The sequence below is a fragment of the Cantharellus anzutake genome (assembly GCF_015039405.1).
Source record: "Cantharellus anzutake strain C23 chromosome Unknown EI90scaffold_96, whole genome shotgun sequence".
NCBI classification, from domain to species: domain Eukaryota; kingdom Fungi; phylum Basidiomycota; class Agaricomycetes; order Cantharellales; family Hydnaceae; genus Cantharellus; species Cantharellus anzutake.
The window spans coordinates 226535-249663 of NW_024067046.1; the positions used below are offsets into that span (position 1 = coordinate 226535).

General features: G+C 49.2%; 3 protein-coding genes across 3 annotated transcripts; 1 reads left to right on the forward strand and 2 right to left on the reverse strand.

Annotated features, from left to right (window-relative positions):
• Window positions 1–1810: 1810 nt before the first annotated feature.
• On the reverse strand, window positions 1811–2824 carry EI90DRAFT_3133041 (uncharacterized protein; the record flags this gene model as incomplete). Its single annotated transcript, XM_039064542.1, has 1 exon — window positions 1811–2824. One exon carries the CDS (start codon window positions 2822–2824, stop codon window positions 1811–1813), a length of 1014 nt encoding a protein of 337 aa, XP_038909847.1.
• Window positions 2825–3909: 1085 nt separating this feature from the next.
• Window positions 3910–5240, reverse strand: EI90DRAFT_3133042 (uncharacterized protein; the record flags this gene model as incomplete). Its single annotated transcript, XM_039064543.1, has 3 exons — window positions 3910–4255; window positions 4310–4655; window positions 4703–5240. 3 exons carry the CDS (start codon window positions 5238–5240, stop codon window positions 3910–3912), a joined length of 1230 nt encoding a protein of 409 aa, XP_038909848.1.
• A 14677-nt stretch (window positions 5241–19917) lies between these two features.
• EI90DRAFT_3020949 (SNF2 family N-terminal domain-containing protein) lies at window positions 19918–22992 on the forward strand (the record flags this gene model as incomplete). The annotated part of the gene is made up of 8 exons (XM_039057587.1): window positions 19918–20059; window positions 20106–20480; window positions 20519–20729; window positions 20828–21457; window positions 21513–21540; window positions 21593–21706; window positions 22511–22685; window positions 22736–22992. The coding sequence occupies 8 exons, from the start codon at window positions 19918–19920 to the stop codon at window positions 22990–22992; spliced, it is 1932 nt and encodes a 643-aa protein (XP_038909849.1).
• Window positions 22993–23129: the final 137 nt, after the last annotated feature.

Here is a 23129-nt window from a genome sequence, read left to right on the forward strand (position 1 = left end):
ACTTTCTTGACCAGGTCTGATTGCACTGCCACCCAATATGGAGGTCCTGCCAACACTGTCAGCACTTTCCAGACTGGTTTGACTGCAGAATATGGAGGTCCTCTTGGACAAGTGCCAATGCTATCATCACTCTCAGGACTGGCATATGTTAGTTTCCATATCGGGCCACTTTCACAGTATTTTCACCATATCTCCCCAAGTTCTTCTCCGATCCAGATGGATCTAGTATCGTTGGAAAGCTATTGTCAAGGCGAGTCCAACGAGTCCAAGCTTGGGAGATTTATTACAGCCCTTGTGGAGATGGTCATATTCTATTCATTGTGTTGCTACTCCCATATATCTTTCATATTTACTTTGTTCTTATGTTGTTCTTGTAATAACTGTGCAATGCGATACTTGTATTAGTAAAGTATTGGCTGCCAGAGCAAGTCCCATCCTAATATACATAAACATGGGCTCTACAACACTGAGGTGAAACCAAGAGTATCAAAGTGCGAAAACAATGGTGAGTAACAACACAAAGGGAAAGAGAAAGGTTGGGTGGCAATTATGCCTCAAAGCGCTCCCACCTCCCAAAGCAAGTGTGTGCAGCCTGGGTACCTTGCCTTGGCAACCGTTGTGCCAGGCAACCTTTGGCCCTGACCACAAATGGCGTTGGGCTGCAGTTTCCAACAGTTCTGTCCATTTCTGTCTGTCCCCAACACCATCAGATCCCTTGGACATTAGCTTGGATCAGCTTTGGTTATATGTATCTATACAGTGAGTCAACACTGCAGTTTCACTCCCCCTTTGTTGCCTGTGTGTGTGAGGATGGGCTGATGAGCCTCCATTCCCACTATGGAGGTCCTCTTGAACAAGTGCCATTGGGTCGTAGTGTTATAATCGCAGTGTTATATAATTGCAGCATTGCAGCCACATGTAGAAACTGTCAGGGCACACCCGCCTGACCCGGCTCCACCCGGCCCAACCTGACCCGGTACCCCGCCGGTCCACCCTTCCTTACCTCCTCCCCCTTTCCCTTCTTCCCCCCTCATCCTCCCCTCCTCAGTTTCTCCTTATCTTACTTCTCCTTTATTCTCCCTTTATTCTACATGGATGCATGGATGACTTTCTCTGTATCAATGTACAACTGACCCATCTGCAGCGCGCCCACCATGTACCCGGCCCGGGCACCTCGGGCGACTTCCCGCTGTGCCCAGCATGCACGCCTGCACCGGATACCCTCGGGATCTCCCACGGAGACACCCGGGTGGTTACGGCTGTGTGCGAGGGTGATGTGGCACCCGTCATGTGATCCAAGCTGCATGTATATAAACGAACCTGAAGTGGGAACCGAAGAAGTAGCCTTCTTCTCAACTTTCCACTTCAGGTAAGTAGTACAATATCTTTAATGATAATAACAACTTTCCACTTCAGTCTAAGTGGCCAGGGACCACTGTCCCGCATCAGGCCTGTCAGTACGCACACCCGATCCGCCCCCCGCCAGGCTCTCGGTCCCGGACGCTATACCCAGACCCCCTCGACCCCAGATGAGTCCCTGACAGAAACCCAGATTTGACAGGATTCCATCAAATTTTGTATTGTGGGTCAAGGGAGTAATGAAAACAGGGTGGGACCCACATGAGGCATTGCAGTGTAGGATCTCACAAATCCAATGCACCTTAGTTGGATTTGGTCACGAAATGAGGGAGAGCATCCACAATAAAGATTGTGTCTCATGCCTGCCAAAATGTGGATTGCCTGCATTCTGCCATGTCAGTGGCTTGACATCCAAGTGAAGATAGTTAATTACATGTAGTATCAAGCCAAATCAGTCTTCTGTGCCCTCATCTTGTAGGATGGGAGATTTCCACACCCCCCTCCTAATCAAATTCCCATCCCACATAGCCTTGTCATCCACCAAGGGATTTAGAATGAGCACAGGGAGCCTTGTTCCAGCCCTGTCAGCAGGGAAAGTGTCTGAACTCCAAGGGTTGGCTGTAGTGGACCACATTCGTGAAAGATCTGAATATGGCACCCAAACGAGTTTGGAGTATACTGTCTCCCAAATTTTCTTTCTGATATGATTACCACCAGTACAGTCAAACTTTATGATGAATTCCCACCAAGAGATGTGAAATGGATACCTCTTCCATCCTTTGCCCCCATCTTTGAACTGAATATGCCCCCCCTGTCTCCTGTCCCGATTGTATTTGCCCTGCATTTTTGGTGGTTCCCATTGGAGGTCTGGAGGTGGGAAAGTGAGTTGGAATGCAACATGAAACTCAGAAGGGTTGCACCTTCGGAGGTGAGCTCCAATGAAACCACTTTTATGCAGATCTGGTTCCACAAAGTACTCCATACCAGGATGATCGATAGGGTTGTCTGGATCATGGATGATGTGATAGAACACATCAGAAGATGGGGTCTGTGGTACTGGGATGGTCTGCAGGATGTTGGAATAGAAATACTGGATAATCTGGTGGAGAGACTTTGTGTAGATTATTGAGGTGGTCCCTTGAACAAGCTGAGGTACAGAATGGTGGTCTTCAACAGAGTAGGCAGTCCTCAGGTGCTTTATATGGTGCTTCTTGAGTTTGACATGAAGATCGGCTGGAAGCTCATGTTCTGGTTTGAGTACAGGGGGGGCTTCTGTACAGTGAGGTCTGGGGAGACGGAAAGGGGCTCTTACTGCAGTGTAGAGGGTGGCTGAGAGCAGTGTTTTGATCTCCTTGACAGAATAGCCCAGGAGGTGGTTAAAATGGTCCTCATCCAGTGGCCACCATCGTACCAGTCCAAGTGTGGTATGTGCCCTTGTTACGGATACGGAGTCTCCAATGACCATATCCGTCACATGGTCAAAGACTTCTCCTCATTATCGTTCCTCCCCTCTTTCTCCCTTCCGTCCTCTATCCTGATACCCTATCCTCCTTACCCGTTCTACCCCTTTCCCCCCCCTCATGCAAAGCTTTCCCCAACTGGGGTTTTGGTGCTGGCCGAGGTTATTTGTGTTTCGTGGGATTTCCCGCGACCTTACCATTTGTAGATAGTCACACGTCTTGTACGGAAACTGCCGAAGGCGGTTCCCGCTAACTAACAACTGCTCTACAACTGTCTCATGTACTGTCTTCTGTAACAACCCTCCCTGTGACTCAACTGAACCCATGTGATTGTACAGCTCTCAATATGTCTTATATGTCTGGTTATATCGAGTCCTCTAACGGCCCTCGCCGTGAGAACTCGATGTCGCGAGTCGAAGACTCTCGACATGTATTTCGTCCTATGGAATCTGTACTCTATGGGTCCTCCTCACTACGCTCTCCCCCCAGTACTCGACACACGACGTCCCATCACGATCATGGAGATCGTGAATACTCTGAGGCCCGCTTACCCGTGATGCCGGCACGTTCGCTACGTGAACACCAAGTAGCCGCCCATCCACCGTCTGTTTCTTCCTTCGCAAGTCATCATGTTTCCCCGCCAACGGTACGTTCCCTTTGGGAATGCCAAGTCACCGAAGGACCTATTAGTCAGTCCTCATTGCACGCCTATGATATCAACCCGCTACCGGTACGTTCGCACTGCGAACGCCAAGTACCCGATAGCAACTATACGAAGATCTCACCCATCTCACAAGTCGCGACCTCGCACACGGTACGCTCCATTGAGGAGCGCCAAGTATCCGTGGCTGACCCGTCTGTCCTGGTATCTCCGACTACCTATCATCAATCCCTTAATGGCTCACTACATCACCAACCGCGATCGATGGGAATTCGATCGTCTGCTCCCAGGCAAGACTGGGATCACTCATCAATTACATATCCCGTTATGGTACAGACTAGACACGACCCTCGTCATCCCACTATAAGAACGGATCGAGGAATGGGGAATTCCCCCCATCCCCGTAACAGCCCTGAATGAAGGGGCAATTCACCCATGATTGGAGGGGCCACCATAACTGATGTCCCTGAACCAGAGAACATTTCCAGGTGCAAATGGGCAACATTGTTCACCCTCAGCCTGGTCTCTGTGAGGGTTTCTGTCACATCCATCCAGGACATCTGGGTGTAAGAAGTTATCGGTCACTGGGAGGGAAGCACACATGAGTGCATGCTCTGAGGAGCCTGTGGCAGGCCTGCTGTTGAGCATGTTGATGCACCATAGGAGTGCTGCAGTGAGCTCCAGTGCATAAGGCTGCACCCTAGACTTGGGGGTGGCATTCCGCTGAGCTTCTATGAGCTGATGACATGCACAGGTAGTCAGGAGTTTGAACAACCTAGGTTGAATGGTTAACCACAGCGCAGATATAATTTAACCTTTCTTGACTTACCACCACTGTCGAGCAGGTACAGAGATGGTGCATTCCTCGATAAACTCCCTTATGCCCCTCAATGCATTCCTTGCTTTCCCCAGTGGCACATGAATCTCCATTCTGGCTGTTCCCTCTGTGTGCTCCTCGTTGGCTAAACTCCACACTTGATCCAGGTTATCAAATTCTCGCTGGAGTTTCTTTTGGTTCTTTTCCAGGAAGACGTTTTTCTTGCTAATCTCCAGCATGGGATGGAATTTGTCTGCCCTTCTGGCCACTGCCTTCTCAGAAGCATACCACTGTGCATAAACAGGCAACCATGCATGATGGGGTAATGCACAATGGCCACCAGCCAAAGATAGGATGCCTGCTTGAACATCACAAAGTACCCTTCTTGTCCTGGTGTGGTCCAACCTCTTTCAACCTCTCCCTGACACCCATGGGCAAGGACCTGAAGGACATTGTGATGCTTGGATGCATCCCAGTGGAGGACGAATTCCCTCCTGTGGATTTCCAGCCTCACATCCACCCATGTGCTTCTCTGCTCCTCTGCCGATAATTGATGGTTGAAGAGCCCAAGGATTTGTGTCCATGCTGTCTCTTCTTCAGGAGAATGGGAATGGGCATCCTCCAAGGGAATTGGATGTGTGGTGCTAAGTTTTATGCCCTTGATCTCTAAGCCAAAGAAAAAGCTGCATGCCCATTTAAGCCTTTCTGCCTTTATCTGGAGGCAGTGCCTCATCTGGAGGACCAAGTCATGAAGGAGAGATGAGGCAAAGAGTCGTTTTCCACCAACCACTTTCACATCCTTAGTGTGGGAAAGGATACCATCTAGTAGGCAGTAGGGGGGATATGAAGGGGCAGAATGGGGGATTATGTGAATGATGGCAGGATGCAAGACTTCATCATAAAACTTGGCAATATGCACCTCATCCACCCAGTTGTTGACCATGTTTGTCAGGTATGGAAAAAACATCCTGATAAGGCCATTGTTGGAATATCTTCCTAGGCAGTAGTTTGGTATTTTATTTGCCTCTGTTGCATGGGGCCCCACAGTACAATCCTAGATAACAGTCAATCACAAGAGACATGTATATGAAACTCAGGCTTACAATGGAAAAGAGGTGTTCAGGAATTTTCACATGGAGGCTGCTTGAACTTGGCAGGACATCCATTGGATGAGGAACCAGGCCAAATTCCACACTTTCAAACAGTGGCAACCGAGCATAGAATCCAATGAGAGAGTCATAGTCTCTGTGAAGAGAGACATCATCTGTGCCTAGTCCAGTTCTCATGTTTGAAGTATTGAGTCTCAAGTAACAGCCCCTTTCATCCTTGCCTTCTAAAAGAAGTTGCTCAAATCCTTCATGCAAGACCCCAGCAGTTTTGCTTCTCTCCAGTCAGAAAGCCGTTCTGACATATGTTGAGAAGTCAATGTCTAAGAGATCTTCAGGGTCAAAGTCTGATGGGGTTGTTTCCCTGGAGTCCATTAGCACTGTCATCAGGTGTCCTCCAGAATCCCATTGGCAGCTGCTGGGATACTGGCATCCCAGTATACTTGCAATCTCACTATCTGATGACAGTGTGAGCTAGCTAGAGTAAAATGTATTATAGCCCTTACTTGGTCATCCAAAAGGAGTGGCATCAGCATCAGCCTCAGGCAACCCATTCAACTTGGAGCACTCACAGATTCTGATGGAGGCCTTATCTCAACTATCTTTCCCTTGCCTCCATGTCTCATCAAAGTCCTCTCAAAATATGCATCCCCTCTTGGTAATTGAGCATCATCCATCCAGTACACACTGACAAAGTCTCAACTGCATCCTCTCACACATTGTGAAGGAACAGCTTACACATTGTGGAGGTGGTATTTGTACTCTTTTTCTCCTTTCCACCACACATGGCCTTAGAGTGTTGATGCAATTAGCATGAAAGCCAGAAGCCTTTTGATTTTTAACTCACCCGAAAATTCATGCCCTGACGTAACAGCTTGTTGAGACATTGATGCTTATTTCATGAGAGGGACACCTGTGGTACAATGTTGACTTGTGGTTATGCAGAAGGAGCCGAGGCCAGTAACTGGGATCATATCAGCCCTTTAACAGCCTGGGTTGGGACAATCCCTGTTGAAGTGGCATTCTGATACCCTTGTTCATCAGCAAACCTGAATGTGGAGGTCTGAAAACTCATAGAGCTCTCAGAGCTCTCAGAGCTTCAGTCCTTTGAAATTGCTGGTCCCCTTCTCTCAGAGCTCCAAAAAGTAGTCAAAGCTCTGAGAGCTCATAGAGCTATATTTGCACACAGGGGACTATTATCTATATGAGCTCCCTGAGTGTTTAATTTACCTGATATTAAAATTAAAATTTAAGAGCATGGACTCTGGCATCATGTGATGAGTCACAGCCAAGTCCCTACCATACAGGAAACTTGTCATATCCATACAATCCCGACCTCCGCTCCGGGCTCCCGGAACTCCGAACTCCGACTTCCGGAGCCCTACTTCCCTTCCGTCACTTTCTCCTTGCCGACTCCCAAGAGGTTATCCCACCTCCGGCTCGGACACCACCTTCGGTCCGACTCCGGAACATTCCGGGTCCGACCCCAACCTTGACACCTTCCAGACGAGTACGCAAAACCTATGCTCCCGACTCCGGACCTCCGCTCCGGTATCCCGTTCACATCTCGTCTCCGGAACCTCCGGTCTTAGTTCCGACCTCGGACTTTGACCCCACCTCCGCTTATACCCATTGTATTGGTTAGCTCATTCCATTTAATTACCTTTGCCAATATTCCGGAGTTTAACCTCCGAGTTCGGACTTTCCGGACTTACTCCGGACCTTGCAACTATTGCATTGTCCATTTCAATTCCGCTATTCTCCCTCATTCCTATTTGGGCTGCTGCTTCCTTTCTATTCAGTCAGCTAGCCATTCCCGACTCCCATCCTCCTTCCTTCCTTCTTGGGTCTTGGCCCTTCATTCCTCCTTTGGGAAACACCATTGAGTCAAACACTTGACCCTTGGTGTTGTTCCTCTTTCCATCTCCCTTTGTCTCCTTTTGTCCTACCCTTGTTCCTTTTGATTCCGGACCCCTCCTTATATACAATGTACCTAGTAACTTGTAACCTCAGTCCGAAATCGACTGGAATTCCCCCCCAAGAGACTTTCCCTCTGCTAGATCCGAAATTAGGGACCCCCAGGACAACCAGCAATGGCACAGCGCTCCACCTGAGTCGCTGAGGCCGAGGTCCTTCCATGCTAAGTCTCCGATTCCATTCCGGAGTCGTCCGAATCCGCACGTTCTAACAAAACTGAACAAACTCAGCTTGACTTTCAGCCCCAATGCATTGGAATGCCAGGAGGGGTACAGTGGGTATGGTGTAGTGATCTAGTATAAGATCAAGAGCAAGTGAGATAACAAAAGTGAGTGCAAATAATTGGTAGCCCACATGATCTTTTGCGCTTCCATAAAAGATGTGACAGAAATTTCTGTCACAGACTTGTGGCAATACAAAAAGACCCTCGTCAGAAAATTGTGAAATCCAGCTTAAATGGATGTGGAACCTTGACACTTGAGAGCCAAAATTGGATGTCTAAATGTGAGATTTGAATGCTTCAATACAACATGAAGATCTCCTGGAGAAGTCAGGCTCTCCCCCAGTCTGCTGGGGAGATCTATGAAGATATGGGTCTCAAAAATGAAAAGGTGTTTGAAAAAAAAATATAGCCCAGGGCATAGTTCATTTTGGAATAGGTTTTGTATCAATGTAGAGGGGCCAGTGAAGGGATCTAAGGTTGTGGAGTAACTCCAGTGGCAGGTTTGGATAAGTAACTGCATTTTCTGTGTAAGATCCTGATGAGTTTTGTGTGTAGAAGAGAGCAAGCAAAACAGTTTGACGATGAACAGGTTGAGCGGATGCTTGCATGGCTAGTGATCAACATCCCCAAACATATCCCTGGCAATGCACAGAGCAGCAGGTCTGCTTGGACAGTGTTTAAGTGGATGTGTGAGGATGTGTGTGTTGCTGCTTACTTACTCTTACCCTGAATCTCACCCCAACCCACCATTGGGCTGAACTGCACATAGAAGGCAGAACTCTATTGGACCAGCAAACATCCTGTCGCTTCATGGCAGAACCATTTCAAGAAGTTCTTTGACAAGTTCAACCCTGGAGTTGATAGGCTGGCAAATCTGGATAGAAAGGGAAAGGGGAAGGCTCCTGAGATTACCGCCAAGGCAATAATCCTGAACAGGAAGCATGCCAATTTGGTTCAACCCAACTCTCTGCCACATCCCCAATCTCTCAAGCAGAGGAAGCCAAATGGGAACGGTGCTGGTTCATCACCCAAGGGAAATGCCCCTTTGTCACTGTATGGGAGAGAGGTTAGTGATGAGGGTGGGGGTGGGGGTGGAGATGATAGTGATTACAGGTCACCTAGGTAAGTTTTAGGCATGCTTCGCAACTTTCACATGCAGTTGGCCATACTTAATGATACCAATAGTGATCAATCATTAAGGTATGGTTTGTTATGGGAATGGACCTAGAATCTTATGGTCCGTGACTATAGACAATCAAACCTTAGCCCCTTCAACTTTATTTCTTTGTCAAACCCCATGCCAAGCTTTCCCACTGGGTTTTGGTGCTGGCTGGGGGATTTGTTGAGTTTCAAGGGACTTCCTTTGACCATTATGATTTTTATATTAGATAGTTAGAAGTCATATGATGTATAAGGCAGATGCTGGAACTGTTCTCATTATCAAATACATAACCCACAAACCTTGTACCACAATTGTAACATCCTCACTATTGTGTCACCACTGTAAACTCAACCTGTAACCCTGGAACCATGTCCACCTCCCTATTCCTCCTTTCCATGACAAAACCACAGCAAGGAGGGCATTCCCATGCCCAACCTCCTGCTGCCCACTCCCACCAGTCCACCAGGTGGTTGAGTGGTTACTCCCATCCAACCAGAAGTTCCCTATCAGGAACTGTAGCCTATCCCACCTCCTCAGGAGAAGGATACGGTCCAGGCAGCTCCAGGATGCCTGGCCGTGCACCTGCAGGTCCCACTTCCCACGGTCACCCACTACCATGCACTGGTCCACCAGCCCACTTTCCCCAACAACTCCCGCTACCGGTACGCTCCCATGAGCGCCAAGTCACCGATAGCCACCAACTGGGTGACTCCCTTTGGGAGTCCCAGTATCCCTCACTACCGGTACGCTCCATTGAGCGCCAAGTCACCGCTAGCCAAACACTCCCAGCACACCTGCTACTGGCACGCTCCCAGGAGTGCCAAGTCCCCGTTAGCAGACAGCCAGGTGGCTCCCTCAAGGAGCCCACATCATACTCGCTACCGGTACACTCCCAGGAGCGCCAAGTTACCATTGGCTGACACACAGGTTGTACTTCCGTACACTCATCCTATTCCGCTCTCCCTCCGATGGCTACGCAGCCACCTCCATTAGTGAGCCGAACGGCTCAGGTTGGGTTCCCCGGAACCCATTCCTGTAACATGGTTGGCTCCCATACATATTGAAGCCTGCTGACCTCCAAACACAGCCCTGAAGAGGAAGAGGAAGAGCCAAGAAAGAGAGCTCCATCCATGATATGCCTTGATTCTGATTTGAAAGTGAGTTCTCTGTCTAGAGTGTTAGTGTTGAACATCACATTTGAGCTGCAAGATGAAGATGATTGGACAGCTGCCAGGAGGAGTCACCCACAGTATTTATGACTTATCTGTGCAAATCTACATCCCTCTTAACCACCTTTCATAGACTCCGCCCTTTGGTGACGCTTGATTCCGATTCTGCAGGTGAGAGTGCCCTCTGCAGTCTGAATGATCCCAATTGAGCTTTGGGTCCAACAGATGAAGAGGGGGATGTTGATGATGCACTGGGGCATGGAAATGAATTGAGTGAAGATGGGTTTTAAGAGCATGTGATGTTAGAAGTAAGGTGGTTTATGCTAGCGATGTTCTTGCTAAATGCCCTACTCCTCCCTTTCCCACATTTATCACAACCCCCAACTTCCACCCAAACGATCTTGACAACCACAACTTCCTACCTGAACATCATTATGTTAGTTTGAAAGAGTCTATTTATCTCTATTTTTCCACCAGTCTCCTGCTGAACAATGCAGTATTGGTGAAGATGCAAATGTGTTCGACACCATGTCAAATGGCACGTGCCCTTGATGGCACTTAGACAACCAGAAAGCTGTATCTTGAGATCCACCAGGCCAAATAAGATGAGATACATATCAACAAAATGCTGGAGACAAGGGAGATCCAATGATGATGATGGAATGGTGTTTCAGATATCACAGCAAGATGAGTCTTGGACTTGAGTGCATTACTGCTAAAAACGAAATATCAGGGAAAGTGCAACAAGCAAAGGCCCTGGAAGGTGGCCCTGAATCACATGCAGCTATTGCCACTTCTGGGGGAACCCTGAGTTTGAATTGAATCTAGAGTATTACAGAGAAATAAATGTGAATCCACTGAACTTTAGGCCACAACATCAAAACCTTCCCAGTCCCCTCTTTCTAAACTACACGAGCCACAGTGGTTGACATCATCCTCAGGCTTTGGAATGACAGCCCAAGTGGTTCTAATGGCAAGGCACCATTCACTGTCCAGAAGTTCTTGATCACTATAGGTTTTGAGGATGCCAAAGCTTGGACCAGTGGTGTAGACTGGGATTTTGATTTCTGGGCACTCGAGCATCCACCAATTAGGTTCTCTGAGGATCTGGAAAAGAATGCAAGAGACTGGGACAATATAAGGGCATTTGTAGTTGGCCTTTCCCAGGCTACAGGCAAGGTGAAGGGGAAGAAGTGCAAGGGCAAGGGACAGGAGGTGGAAGAGCCTCAAACACTGACAGCCATGAAGGCATTTGTCAAACAGTGGGAAAACGATGGATACACCCAGGGTCGCAATGCCTTTTGTAATCTCATCACCATCAAATGGTATAAAGAGAATAGCATCATGGATCTGTTGGTGGAGGAAACCAAAAGAGCTGATTGCTATCCTTTCTCTGTGTTGATGGAAGAGCCAGATCTTCTGAGCTGTGACTCCATTCAACTACTGCCAACCTTGGAGCTGGAGGTCAGCCAGATTGCAGCTGAGACCATGTTGGGGACAGCTGCATTTAGACAAGGCCCTCGACTGGATATCCGGATGGTGTTCCAGGTGGGAATCTGGTTGCTGGTCTCAAACTTCTTCTGGTACAACCATTGCCACAAGAGGGTTAAGACCAAGATGAGGGCTTTTTACAAGGCAAAAGAGGAGATGGGAGATGGACACCGTTCTTACTGGCATGTTTTCTCTCCTTCTGGTGGTGGACACTAGTACTTACCCCTCTAAAAGCCCTTCAGAATGATGATTCTGGATCAGCCCAGGAAGCAATGGGCCCTCTTCAAATGGGATACTCAAAATATGCTGCTATCTCTGAACAGTTCAAGAATGACACCATCGTTCTTGCCCATCAGAACACAGTTGAGGCCCACCTCCACCATCTAAAGGCAATGCTTGACCAGCCATTGCCTTCAGTTGAATCAGGAAAAGGAAAAGCAGTAGATTGTATGCCCCTTTGCCATTCTTTTTTTTTTTTTTTTTTTTTTTTTGGTGGAACCCCAGTAGCTTTCGCGATACATTTTCATGTATTTGGGGTTTGTATAGGGAGGTAGGTCCCGTGGAGTAGATAGGTTAGTGGGAGTGTTGGACTGCCACCGCGGGGAAATGCGTTACGCACTGGCCGGGTGTCGGCGCTGTGTGGGACTCCCAGACCCGGGGGGTCCGGTATACCCACTAAAACCCCGGTGCTGTTGAGCCAGTTGTCCGGTAGTATGTCTTCGTTGTGAAGGTTCCCACTCCAGGTAAGCAGGACTGTTTTGGCCGGCAGGGCTTTCCGGCCGTACTTCTTACGGTTTGTGAGGGCAATGTCTTGCTGGAGCTTGTCGTTGAGGCCGGCTTTCAGGGCATTTCTTACTTCTCTTAGTGAGGTTTGCGGGTGATCGGCATCTATAACTCTGCGGCATCTGGTCTTCCAGACTTGCCATGCACATTCTAGGACTACGATTCGGTACAGTCTGGTTTCGCCCATCCTTACTTTACCGTTGGTGTTCATTATCTTGGTTAGTGGGGCGGCCATTATGTGTGAGGTGTTTAGGTCGTTAGGCCATTCTATTTTCCGGCGATCGCATATCGCCTTGGCTGTGGACCAAACCCAGGCGCCGTGATTGAGGGGACATTCAAAGAGTATGTGTGTCATTGATTCTGTTTGTTGGCACCCATTGCATTCACCGCGGTGTTCGAAGCCTAGGATTTTATTCCAGTAGTCGCCGATCTTGAGGCAGTTATGGGTTAGTTTCCATACAAAGTTGCGGATTTCGGGGGAGACATCTTTACGGTTTTTCCCTAGGTTCTCCCAGATCTTGTTTTGTGTGGGGGAGTCATTGTTCATACTCGCCAGGGTCGTTTGGATTTTGGTGATGTTGTTAAGCGTTGCTATTTTCCGTACCGGGTTTTTCGCTAATCTGGTTCTGCATATTAGTCTTGTTGCTGTGGACTGTTTTAGGGAAATTAGGCGGGCGCCGCTCGGTATGTGGGGGAGGGGGGCATTACAGGTGGGAGGGGGTCGGGAGCCAGTTGTGCTCCTATTGCGGCGAGGTTGTCCGCTTCTTCGTTTCCACGGATCCCAGCATGGCCTTTTAGCCATTCGAATGTGGTAGGGGTGAGTCTGGATCTTAATGCGCTTACTGTTAGTTTGGTGATGTATTGATTCTTGGCATAGGCGTAGTCTGAGTCTTCTAAGAATTCGAGGTTGTCGCAGAGGGTGCTGATGCACCATTGTGAGTCGGCCTTGATGTGGAGGTTGGATGACGGGGGTACGGATATCGCGGCATGGTGTATGGCCAGCATTTCGGCTGTATTATTAGATTGTGGGAGACGGGGGTTAATTCTTTTGCTGGTATTTCGGGGGTTGTTTGGGCCGTACCACACTCCGAAGCCGGCTGTGGCGTTTGTGTTCCCGTTTAGGGAGCAGGATCCGTCCGTATATGCTATCTCGTCGTTAGGTTGTAGGAGATGGGGGTGGGGGTGATTGGGAGTTCTGGGGGGGTCTGCCGAATACCCTATAGTGGTGGTCGAGTGGCGTGCAGGAACTGGGGGCCGGGTGGAAGATTTTAATGGCCATTGGGTCCCCGGCTGTGTGTTGTCTGGCCGTTTCTCTGGGATTGCGGTCCGGTTGGGAGAGGAGGTGTGAGTCGCTGTAGGGGTTGTAGTGGAGGTCAAGGTTCGTGGATATTTTTGTCGCCATTTGGTAACAAGTGTCAGGGTTCTTACAGCCGTTAGCTTTGTAGGACTGGCACGGTGTGCAGGGACATTTGGTTTTTTTGGTTGGGTCGTGGCATGGGTTTTCTTGGTGGTCTGTTTGGATGATTAGATCGCCGACCCGTTTGCATCCATGAGTTGCCCTCAGGCAGCATGCCGGTTTTGAGCGGTCGCTGATTTGGGTGTTGTCTCTCAGGCCCGGATGGGCCCAGGCTGGTAAGTTGAGTTTGGTGTCTAGGTCGATTGTCGGGTTTTCTAATCTAAGGTTGTATTTTGCACCGATGTTTAGAGAGTTGCGGAGTTCGGCCGGGATGTTTCTTCGGTGGGTCCGGGCGTTAAGGAAGGGTTTCTGGATGAGGACCTCTGTGATGATGGGGTATGCTGGGTTTTGGGGCTGTTGGTTTTTCGGGAGAGTAGCCATCAGGATTGCTTCAGCAGCGTCTGAGGCCGGGGGTCTGTTGGGTGATCTGTCGAGGATTTTTTGGAGTTTGATGAGGTGGATCGCCTCGTTCCTGTCTTGTAAGTTTAGGACATTTTTACCGCCTTGATCTCTTGGACTATTCAGCTGGTTCATGCTGATTGGGGGGGGGCTGTCTGAGTTCCATATGAATTCACGTATTCTTCTGTTCAGGTTTCTTTCCACGTCTTTTGGCATTCCTTGGGCCCGGGTGTGAAATTGGGTCATACCTCCGATGGTCATCTGGATAATTAGGCGTCTGCCTTCGATGGATGGGTGGGTTTTGTTCCATTGGGTGAGTGATTTCTCGATGTTGGCTGTGATCGTGGGCCAGGGGTCTTTATGGTTGGGCTTGTTCCCGCATTGGGCCCCTAGGTATCTCATAGTTTGTCCATCCTTTAGTATGGTTATTGATTCATCTAGCTTGTCGCTGGAGGAGGGGTTAATGGATCTCTCACTGTGGGCCCATTCGCGGAAGTCTGGTGAGCCGACAGGGAGGACAACTGTCTTTTCTTGGTTGAACTTTGCCCCAGAGGCAATGCACCAGCGATCTAATGTCGTGAGTAGGTCATTCAGGTCGTCATCTTTGGAGAGGAAGATAGCCGTGTCATCGGCAAAGAGGGATATTATGACTCTTTGTGAGATTGTGGGTGTTTTGACTTCTAGTCCTTTGAGGGACGGAGATTCTCTCAGGGCAATTGATAAGGGTTCTATGGCGATGTTGAACAGGAGGCATGATAGTGGGTCACCTTGGCGTACCCCTCTGGTTATTGGGAAGTCTTTACTAATTTCGCCATTTAGGATTACTTTAGTCTTGGCTTCGGAATAGAGGTTTCTGATTGTTGATATTAGTTCTGGTGGGATTCCCATGGTTTCCATGACCCTCCAGAGGTAATCATGGCGGATGCGGTCATACGCCTTTTCTTGGTCGAGGGCAATGATTGCGCCGTCCTGTCCGGTTAGTTCACACAGGTCCGTCATGCGATTTACGAGGTCAATTTGGTCGAAAATGCTTCGGCCTTTCATGAAGGCTGCTTGGCATTTGTGGATAAGGAGGGGAGCTATCGGGGATAGCTTATTCATGAGGGCTGTCGTGATGATCTTATATTCAGCGTTTAGTACAGTTATGGGCCTGTAGTTTTCGATTTCTCTTTTATCTTTTTTTTTGTAGAGTGGGCATAGCCATCCTTCCGAGAATTGTGGGCATAAGGTGCCATTTTTTTCGATGTCGTTGGCTAGGAGAGTTAGGAGTTTTACTACGTGAAGGCCTTGGTTATCATTTTTCCGCTTTTCCCACCTGGAGTTCAGGTTTTTGTATAGCTCGGTGGGTATTCCGTTCAAGCCAGGAGCTTTTTCGTTAGGGGATTGTTTTAGTGCTTTGTCTATATCTGCAAGACTTAGCGGGGTGGCCAGGTCTGAGTGTATTTCCGGGGGGGTGTGGTTCCGGATGAGGTTGAGGGTGTTCGTAATGTGGGTTTCCCTTGCTTCCTGGTGGGTGGTTAAGTCTCTGTTTTGCACATTGTTGTAGTGGTTGGCGGCGATATTTGTCGTTTCTTCCGGTTTGGGTGTGTGTGCTGGTGGGTTGGAGTCCGGGATTCTCAGTTCGGATATTGTGTCGCGTGGTTTGTTTTCCTTCCCCCATTTGCACCAGTACTTGTTGGTTGTTTCGCTTAGGAGTCTTTTGTTTGCCCCTGCATTAGCTCTTGATTTAGTTTGTTTCAGTTTTTCGATTTCATTTATTCTTTTGGTTAGGTTTTGTATCTGGAGTTGTGTCATTTCTGTTAGGGTCTCGTTGGAGGAGGTCAGCCTTGACATTGCCTTGTCACGTCTGTGTGTGAGGCGCCTTACTTCCGAGTTGAGTTTACCTGCTTTTATTTTTGTGATTTTTCTGGCTAGGTGCGTCACAGCTGATATGAAGTCTTGGAAGGTGTTCTGGGTGTCGTTGTTCCTGGCTATTTCGTCTAGGGCCTCGTTGCCGATAGTTTCGACTTCATGTAGGAAGTTTTGGTCTTTGGTCAGGTAAAGGGGAATGGCCCATCTTCCTTTCCCGATTGTGGTAGTGCAGTTGTCTCTGAGTTCCACTGAGATGAGTTGGTGGTCGGCAGTGGATAGGCCCGGGCTGGATATTTCCCATGTGTAGGCTTTTTCTCTGATAGTGTCAGATGTGTATATTCGGTCAATTCTGGAGAGGGATGTCCCTGTGGAGTGGCCGAAGGTGAAGTTTTTTCGGGGGCTGGGTGTGAGTTCCTCCAGCCGTCTGTTAGGTTGTTTGGGGATGTGAAGTTGTGGAAGGATGCTACTGTTGTTTCCGGGTCTGGGTGTGGCGGAAGTCTGTCGATTGCTTCTTCTACCATGTTGAAGTCCCCAAGCATAATGTCGATGGAGGTGCCGTGAAGGTTCTGTTGGAGTGTCCTCCAGAACTGGGAGTTCTCGTGGTGGGGGTTGGGTGCGTATATGGCTAGGATTTTGATAGGGGAGTCGGGTGGCCAGTCTATTTCTATGAGGAGGGCGCGGCCGGGTATAATGTTTCTAGTGGATCTGGGCTTGGTTTTGATTATGTTTTTATTAATTATGATAGCAACACCACCTGCGCGGGTGTGATCTGGGTTAAAGGAGTGGGTGATTGTCCACTCTGGGTCATAGGTACTGTCTAAGTATTCTTGTTGTATTTGGTCGGTGTGGGTTTCGGAGAGACACATGATGCCAAATCTTTCTTTTTTCATTTTTTGTAGGAGGGTAGTCCATTTGTATTTGGTGGAGGAGCTATTTGCGCCCTTGATGTTGAGGGCGCCTATTTTTAGGCTGGGGGGGCCATTTTGGGGGGAGGGGTTGCCTCCTCTTAGGCGGAGGGGACAGTGGGTTGGGGCCGTTTTCAGTTCCTCTGCCTCTGTCCTTGGACATTTGGAAAACGGTTGAAGCCGGCAGTCCTCTAGAGGCAGAGGGAGGAGGCCATTTACCGGTTGAGTTCGTTTCGGGACCTGATTGGGGGTCCTGTGTTGGTTGTTTGTGTTAACTTTTTCGCTGGCGTTTGTTTGTACACCCCCTCCTGGTTGCCAGCCATGGAGGGGGTGGAGAGAGAAGAGGGGGTTGGGGTGGGCTGGTGCGCTTTCCTGTCACCTTGCGGTCCAGTAAATTTGGGCGTCCTTAGCCGAGGCTGCTTGCCTGTGTTTAGTTTTTATTTCAGTTCACTCATGAGTTAAATGTTTCAGGCAGTGTATTTTACATGAAGCTAGAAGGGATTGGGTAGCCTACATAGCTTTACTTTTTAGTGGTCATTTTAGGTGTAGTGCCGGCCACATCCTCGATAGCGTCCTGGGTTTCTGCCGCGTCCCCGATTTGCCAGGTGGGGCCGGGGCAGATCAACAGAGTTTGGTGTAGGGGGATTTTCTGGGCTCGGGTTGAGTTCACGCCAGATATAGTGCTCATGGATTGGGCAAACAGCGAATGTGTGGTCCAACCCTTTGCAAGTATGGCAGTATATGTGGGAGCCGCTGGCGGACCCGTTGTTACTTGTAGGGGTGGAGAATGTGGTTTCTCTGAATAGTCGGACCCATTGGTCATAGCTGGTGTTCAGGACACCGGGGGTGGGGTCGGGAACTTCGAAGAATGGGGGGGGAAGGTGGATTTCCCAAAGCGTTACATTGGCATCAGAGGTTGGGTTTCTTCGTTCAGACGGGTTGAGGCGGTTCCCATGGTTGGATGCAGCATACCCACGGGGGATAACAGTGCAGCTGGTAGCTATGCGGTTTATGTCATCAACATGTAGGTTCGCTCTTTCTAGGAAGGTTCTGAATGTGGATCTTTGGTCAAGGATTCTCTGAGTGATCGCGTTTTCTATGTCACCAGTTTCGTTTAAGTTGGCTCCCAAGCCACACAGGGATATAACATAGTTAGTGGGCCGGTAGTTGGCGAAGTCGATTGCTATGAAACATACCGCACGGCTCATCCATAGGTGGCCAGCGATAAGGGTGTTGATGTGTGAGGGGTGGAGGCCCTCAACAAGGAAGCCCCAAGGGGTTCCTGTCTGGTCGTGTGATCGGGCGGTTGGGGGACGGATGATTATATTCAGGCTTGATTGGGGAAAGGCCCTTTTGAGGAAAGTGGCCAGGTTATTCCTAAATTTTTTGTCGCCCTCTGTGCTGTGTTTGGCGTCAAGCGGGTATGTTAAGACAGTTCTTGGAATGGTCTTCCACTGTTCATGGCGGTCTTCACTGAGGTTTGCAAGGATTCTTGCCGGCCGTGCACCGTGGGCGCGGAAGTCAGCGAGTTCACCATCAAGGTCGGTGTAGTTGAAGATTTCGTTGCCGTCATGTGGGCGCTGAGCAGCTGCAGTTACTGGGTCAGGGGCATCTGCTACGGCTGGGGGGCGGGTGATACGTGGCGGGTTTGGGGGGGGAGTTGCAGGGCTCGTGGAGGTAGGGACTGTCGCGCGGTTAGTGGTGTTATTTGTCCTCCCTTCGCTCTCGGGGGGAGGGGGCGCGAGTTCAGGACCTTGGATGTTGGCCGAGTCTGGGGATCTGTGGCGTTTGGCCACCTCCAGAATGGAGGTGATAGATGGGAGTGTGGTGGTGGGAGACGCGAGTGTGGTTAAGTCCTTTTCGGTGTTGTTAGGAGTGCTTTGTTGGTGCGTCCCCATAAGGTCATCTATCATGGTGTCATCCGCCCCAATGGAGCTGAGGGGAGACAGCGAGCGTTGATGGTCGTTAAGGTTGTTACGTTTACTTTGCATGTTTGTGACTTGGGGAACCACTGTTGAGAGAAGTTTTGTGTATGTTACGGCTTTATTTAGTAGGAGTTTGCGGGGAGACACACCGTTGTGGCGTTCTACCGCTAGTATGATTTTTCTGTGGGACGAGAGGTACTGGTGTATTTGTACTTCGTGGCACCGCCAACCTAATCCTTGCGGGATTACCCGGGCACCGGGGAACTGCATAGTGGTTAGCGTTCCGACCGGGTGTACCCAACTCCTAGCCCCTTCCGGATGGGGACCTGACAGTGTACTGGGGCGTATTTTGGTTGCCCTGTCGAGGTCAAGGGGTCTTTGCCAGCGTCACGTCCGGTTTTCTAGTGGTTCCCCTTAGTCATTCATATTTTTGTTTTCCGAGTTGTATTTGTTGTTCTTAGTTGTTTTTCTCTCCCTAGTTTAACGACGTCGCGGTCGTCCTTTGCCATTCTGGTGTTGCTTTCCTGCTCTGATTTGGACATTTCCAGGGTGTTCTGTCAGGGACACGTCCAGGATCAGGGCCCAGATGTGATGCCCGGCAATGAGGCCCTTGTGGGGTGTGGAGCAGGCATGTGTACTGATGGGCCCGATGCAGACAATGGTCCCTGGCCACTCAGACTGAAGTGGGAATAGTGAGAAGAAGGTTACTTCTTCAGTTCCCACTCCAGGTACATTTATGTACATGCAGCTTGGGTCACATGAGGTTGCCACATCACCCTGCATACAGCTGCAGTCACCCGGGTGTCCCCATCGGGGATCCTGAGGGTGTGTGCTGCATGTGCACATGCTGGGTTACACCATGAAGCCATCTGGGTCATCCAGGGCTGGGTGTGTCATGTGCACGTCGCAGGTGGGTCAATGATACATAGAATGGGGAAAGGTCGTCTGTGTAGATAGAAATAGAATAGAGACTAAAAGGAAAGAAGGATGAGAAATGGAGGACGATGATGGAGGGTGGTGGGATACTGGGTGAGGGCGGGTGGAGCTGGGTTGGGTGGGTGTGCCCTGACATGTTCAAAGTTAATGCTCAGCAACATGAAGTCATTGAACAGTCTGGAATCTATCCAATCAATGAAATCAGAGGTCCAAGACTGGCTGGAGCATCTTGGACACATGTCTGAGTTGACTGAGAAGCTGGAGATTCCGGAGGTCCAGGAGGATATGGAGGAGCTGGGTGAGGATGCACTCGGATTGGGCGACATTGGTGTCAAGGCTTGGAAGGATAAAACCCATGCCTGGCTCTGTCAGTGCCTAGGTAAGCCTATCTGTTCTGTTCTGGTTCATTTTGTCTTGAACTCTAGTTGCCAGGTTGGGGGCATTCAGATGGGCCTTACATCAAATCTCTGGGGTCCACAATGGCATGGACCAAAGGACTGAGGAGCAGTGGGAAGATGCCTACACTCTGCTGAAGCAAGGCAGGACACTCCCAGAGGGGTTTTATGTCCAGGAGGCCATGTGGCACCAGCTAGTGGCTGTAGCAGCCATTGTACAGCATTTTTTCACAAGGGAATGCAATCCCATGTGCTCTAGCCCAGAGGGAATGGCCATTATCGATGAGGTGGGGCTGGGAAAGACCCTAGAGGTTATCCTTTCAATTTCTTTTCTCATTGGGCTTGTCGATGGGAGAAAAGCACAGAAAGCTGACCCTCCCATTCTTGGTATGGCCTTCCTTCATTGTAAGAGGCACTTTATCTAACTGAGTCACTGGGCACAGGTAATCAGCCATATCTTTCTGGCCATTCCGAAGTTCCAAACTGGCCTCATCTCATCATTGTTCCCAACACATTGGTGCCACAATGGAAGCATTCTCTTACTTGCTGGCTGAAGCCTGCAAGTGCAGATGTACTGGTGTATGCAGAGGGAAAACAAGCAAGGAACGAATTTTGGGCCCCAAATGGGCCTTATGAGAGTTCCTTGTTCAAAAAGTCCAGAGAATTGCACCACATAATTATTCTGGCTTCAAAAGAGGTGATTGGCCATGTCATGATATGGAATGTATGATCGCTAATTTCCTCTACTTTAGGTGGTTGGTTTGGATCATTTATACCAGTCAGGATAAAGGTTTGAAGGCAGGGAGTTCCAAGCAGTCTCCCTGGATTCCTGTGCCATCTACTGCCAGGCCCACATCTTCTACCCATATCCACAAGCACCAGTTGCTGTCTATATTGGTGGATGAAGCACACCTATATCGGAACAACATCTCCCCCCTACTTTCCATTGCCCAGTCTTGTGCTATGTTGGTCGCACTCACTACCACACCATTGTTCACTGGTCATAGGGATCTTCTATCCATCAGCCATCTTCTGAACTTCAAAGACCTCTGCTCAGGGGCTGCAATGGACAAGAATAAGGTCTTTTCCAGTAGCATTCAAAAGGCCCATGCTGCCCACTGTAAAGCATTGGGTGACATGGAGGATCAAACTTCCACCACAGAGACCAATGAGCTCAGAAACCTGGTCAATGCACAACTGGAACCAGTTTCATGGTTGAAAGGCTCTTTTAAGAGTCATTTGATTCATTGCACTGGGGAGTCTAGGGGAGAGCCGCTCATTGGGCTGTGTGCTCACAAGTGCTTGGTCATCAAGATCACCTTATCACCCAATGAGATGGGTTTGATCGAGCAAGCGCACAAGGACTGCAAAGGTGAGGGAAGGTTGGTCACCCAAGCTGTGTGATGTATAATGTGTTATGTTAATGCTTCTGTTCAGAAGGGATGGTGCTCTTTTTGATCCTTGGGTGAGCCTGTGTGATTCTGCTGGATCTTTCCTACCTAACATGATATTTTTAGGCATTCTATTCTGGACCACGGCAGGAAAACATGTCTCCAGGACTAGACAAGAATTGTGGGTTTGACCTGCAAGAGACTTGGAAGGAGAAGGGTGGAACCAAACTCAAGGCTCTTGTGACTCTCATCTCCTTTTTGTCCAGTATGGGAACGGAGCAGACCCAATACTAGACTGTCAGGGCACAGCCCCTGACCCCACACACCTCAGGTACCCTTCCCCCATTTTCTCCTATTTTTCCCTTCACTGTTCCACAATCCTGCATGCATGCAGACCATGGGAACGTTCTGGGCGAGTTACTCGCCCAGAAACCATCACAGCCACAACCGTGGGAACTTTCTGGGCGAGCTGCTTGCCCAGAATCTTCCCACGGGGGGGTCCAATCATGGAAAGTCAGCAAAGAGCTGAAAACTGTATAGTTCCCGGCTCCCATTTGTAGTGGCTTCACAGGAGGTTGAGAAGGTTACCCTTCTTCTCAACTCATTTCCTGTGAAGGCTGGGGCTAGCCCCCTCAGTGAGTTTGAAGACCTCGGACTGGGACTAGATACCCCAGCGACTCAGAGGATCCCTTGGCGTCACAGAAGGGGGCTGATAGATCCAAATTGTGCAACAACACCTCTTCATTGGCTTCCAATGGATCATCAGTTTTGGTCTATTGCAACTGGCTCTGACAAGTTGATCTCATCCAGTCTGCACTGAAGGTCAATGATATCAACACAGAATCTGTGACCTTGGGTGATAGTGTCCATGTCTGAGATAAAACTCTTGCCTGTTTCAGTTCCAAGCAGGATCGCAGAGGCAACCCTTGCCATGTGTTGATCATTAGTGGTGTGGGTACAATGGGGCTGAACATCACAACAGCAAACATTGTTATTTTGCTGTATGCTTCTTGGCTTCTGACCTTGACAAATACTCACCCATAGGATCAACTTTGGAGCTCTCAAGATGAGCGTCAGGTCATAGGCCATGTGCAATGGAAAGGGCAAACCAAGAAGGTCACAGTAGTCTGGCTGCTGGCAGATGGTACCACAGATACTTTACTGTATCAGTTTGCCCAGGGAAAGGCAAGGCAGAGTGAAACATTTTCCAAAGCTAAAGGTATGTCCCTATCGAGGTCTTCAGCCATTTTACACTGACATACTGCCCAGCATTTTTGGCATTGAACAACGATGAAGATAGTGATGGGGATACAAGTGACAGCGGCATTGACGATCGCTCTCCTTCCATTGTGCAAGCGAAAGGGAAAGGGACAAGCCACAAGAGGAAGAGAAGCAACGATGTTGCTGACAAAGGAAAGAAGCAGAAAACAAAGGGGGGTTTCAAGGGAAAAGAAGTTGCCGCCCCCCCAGCACTTTCCCCAATCCTCTACTGTCATCTTCAAAGGGAGAAGTCCCACTCCCTTTAGATGCTGGCAGAAGTAGCCCCATCGATGATGGCTCCCTGGATCTGTCTGGAGATGTGCCTCCAAGGTTCCCATCTTCCTCATCAGCCACTGATTTCAACCACATTTTTGGTAACACCGATGCCACAATGTCAACATCT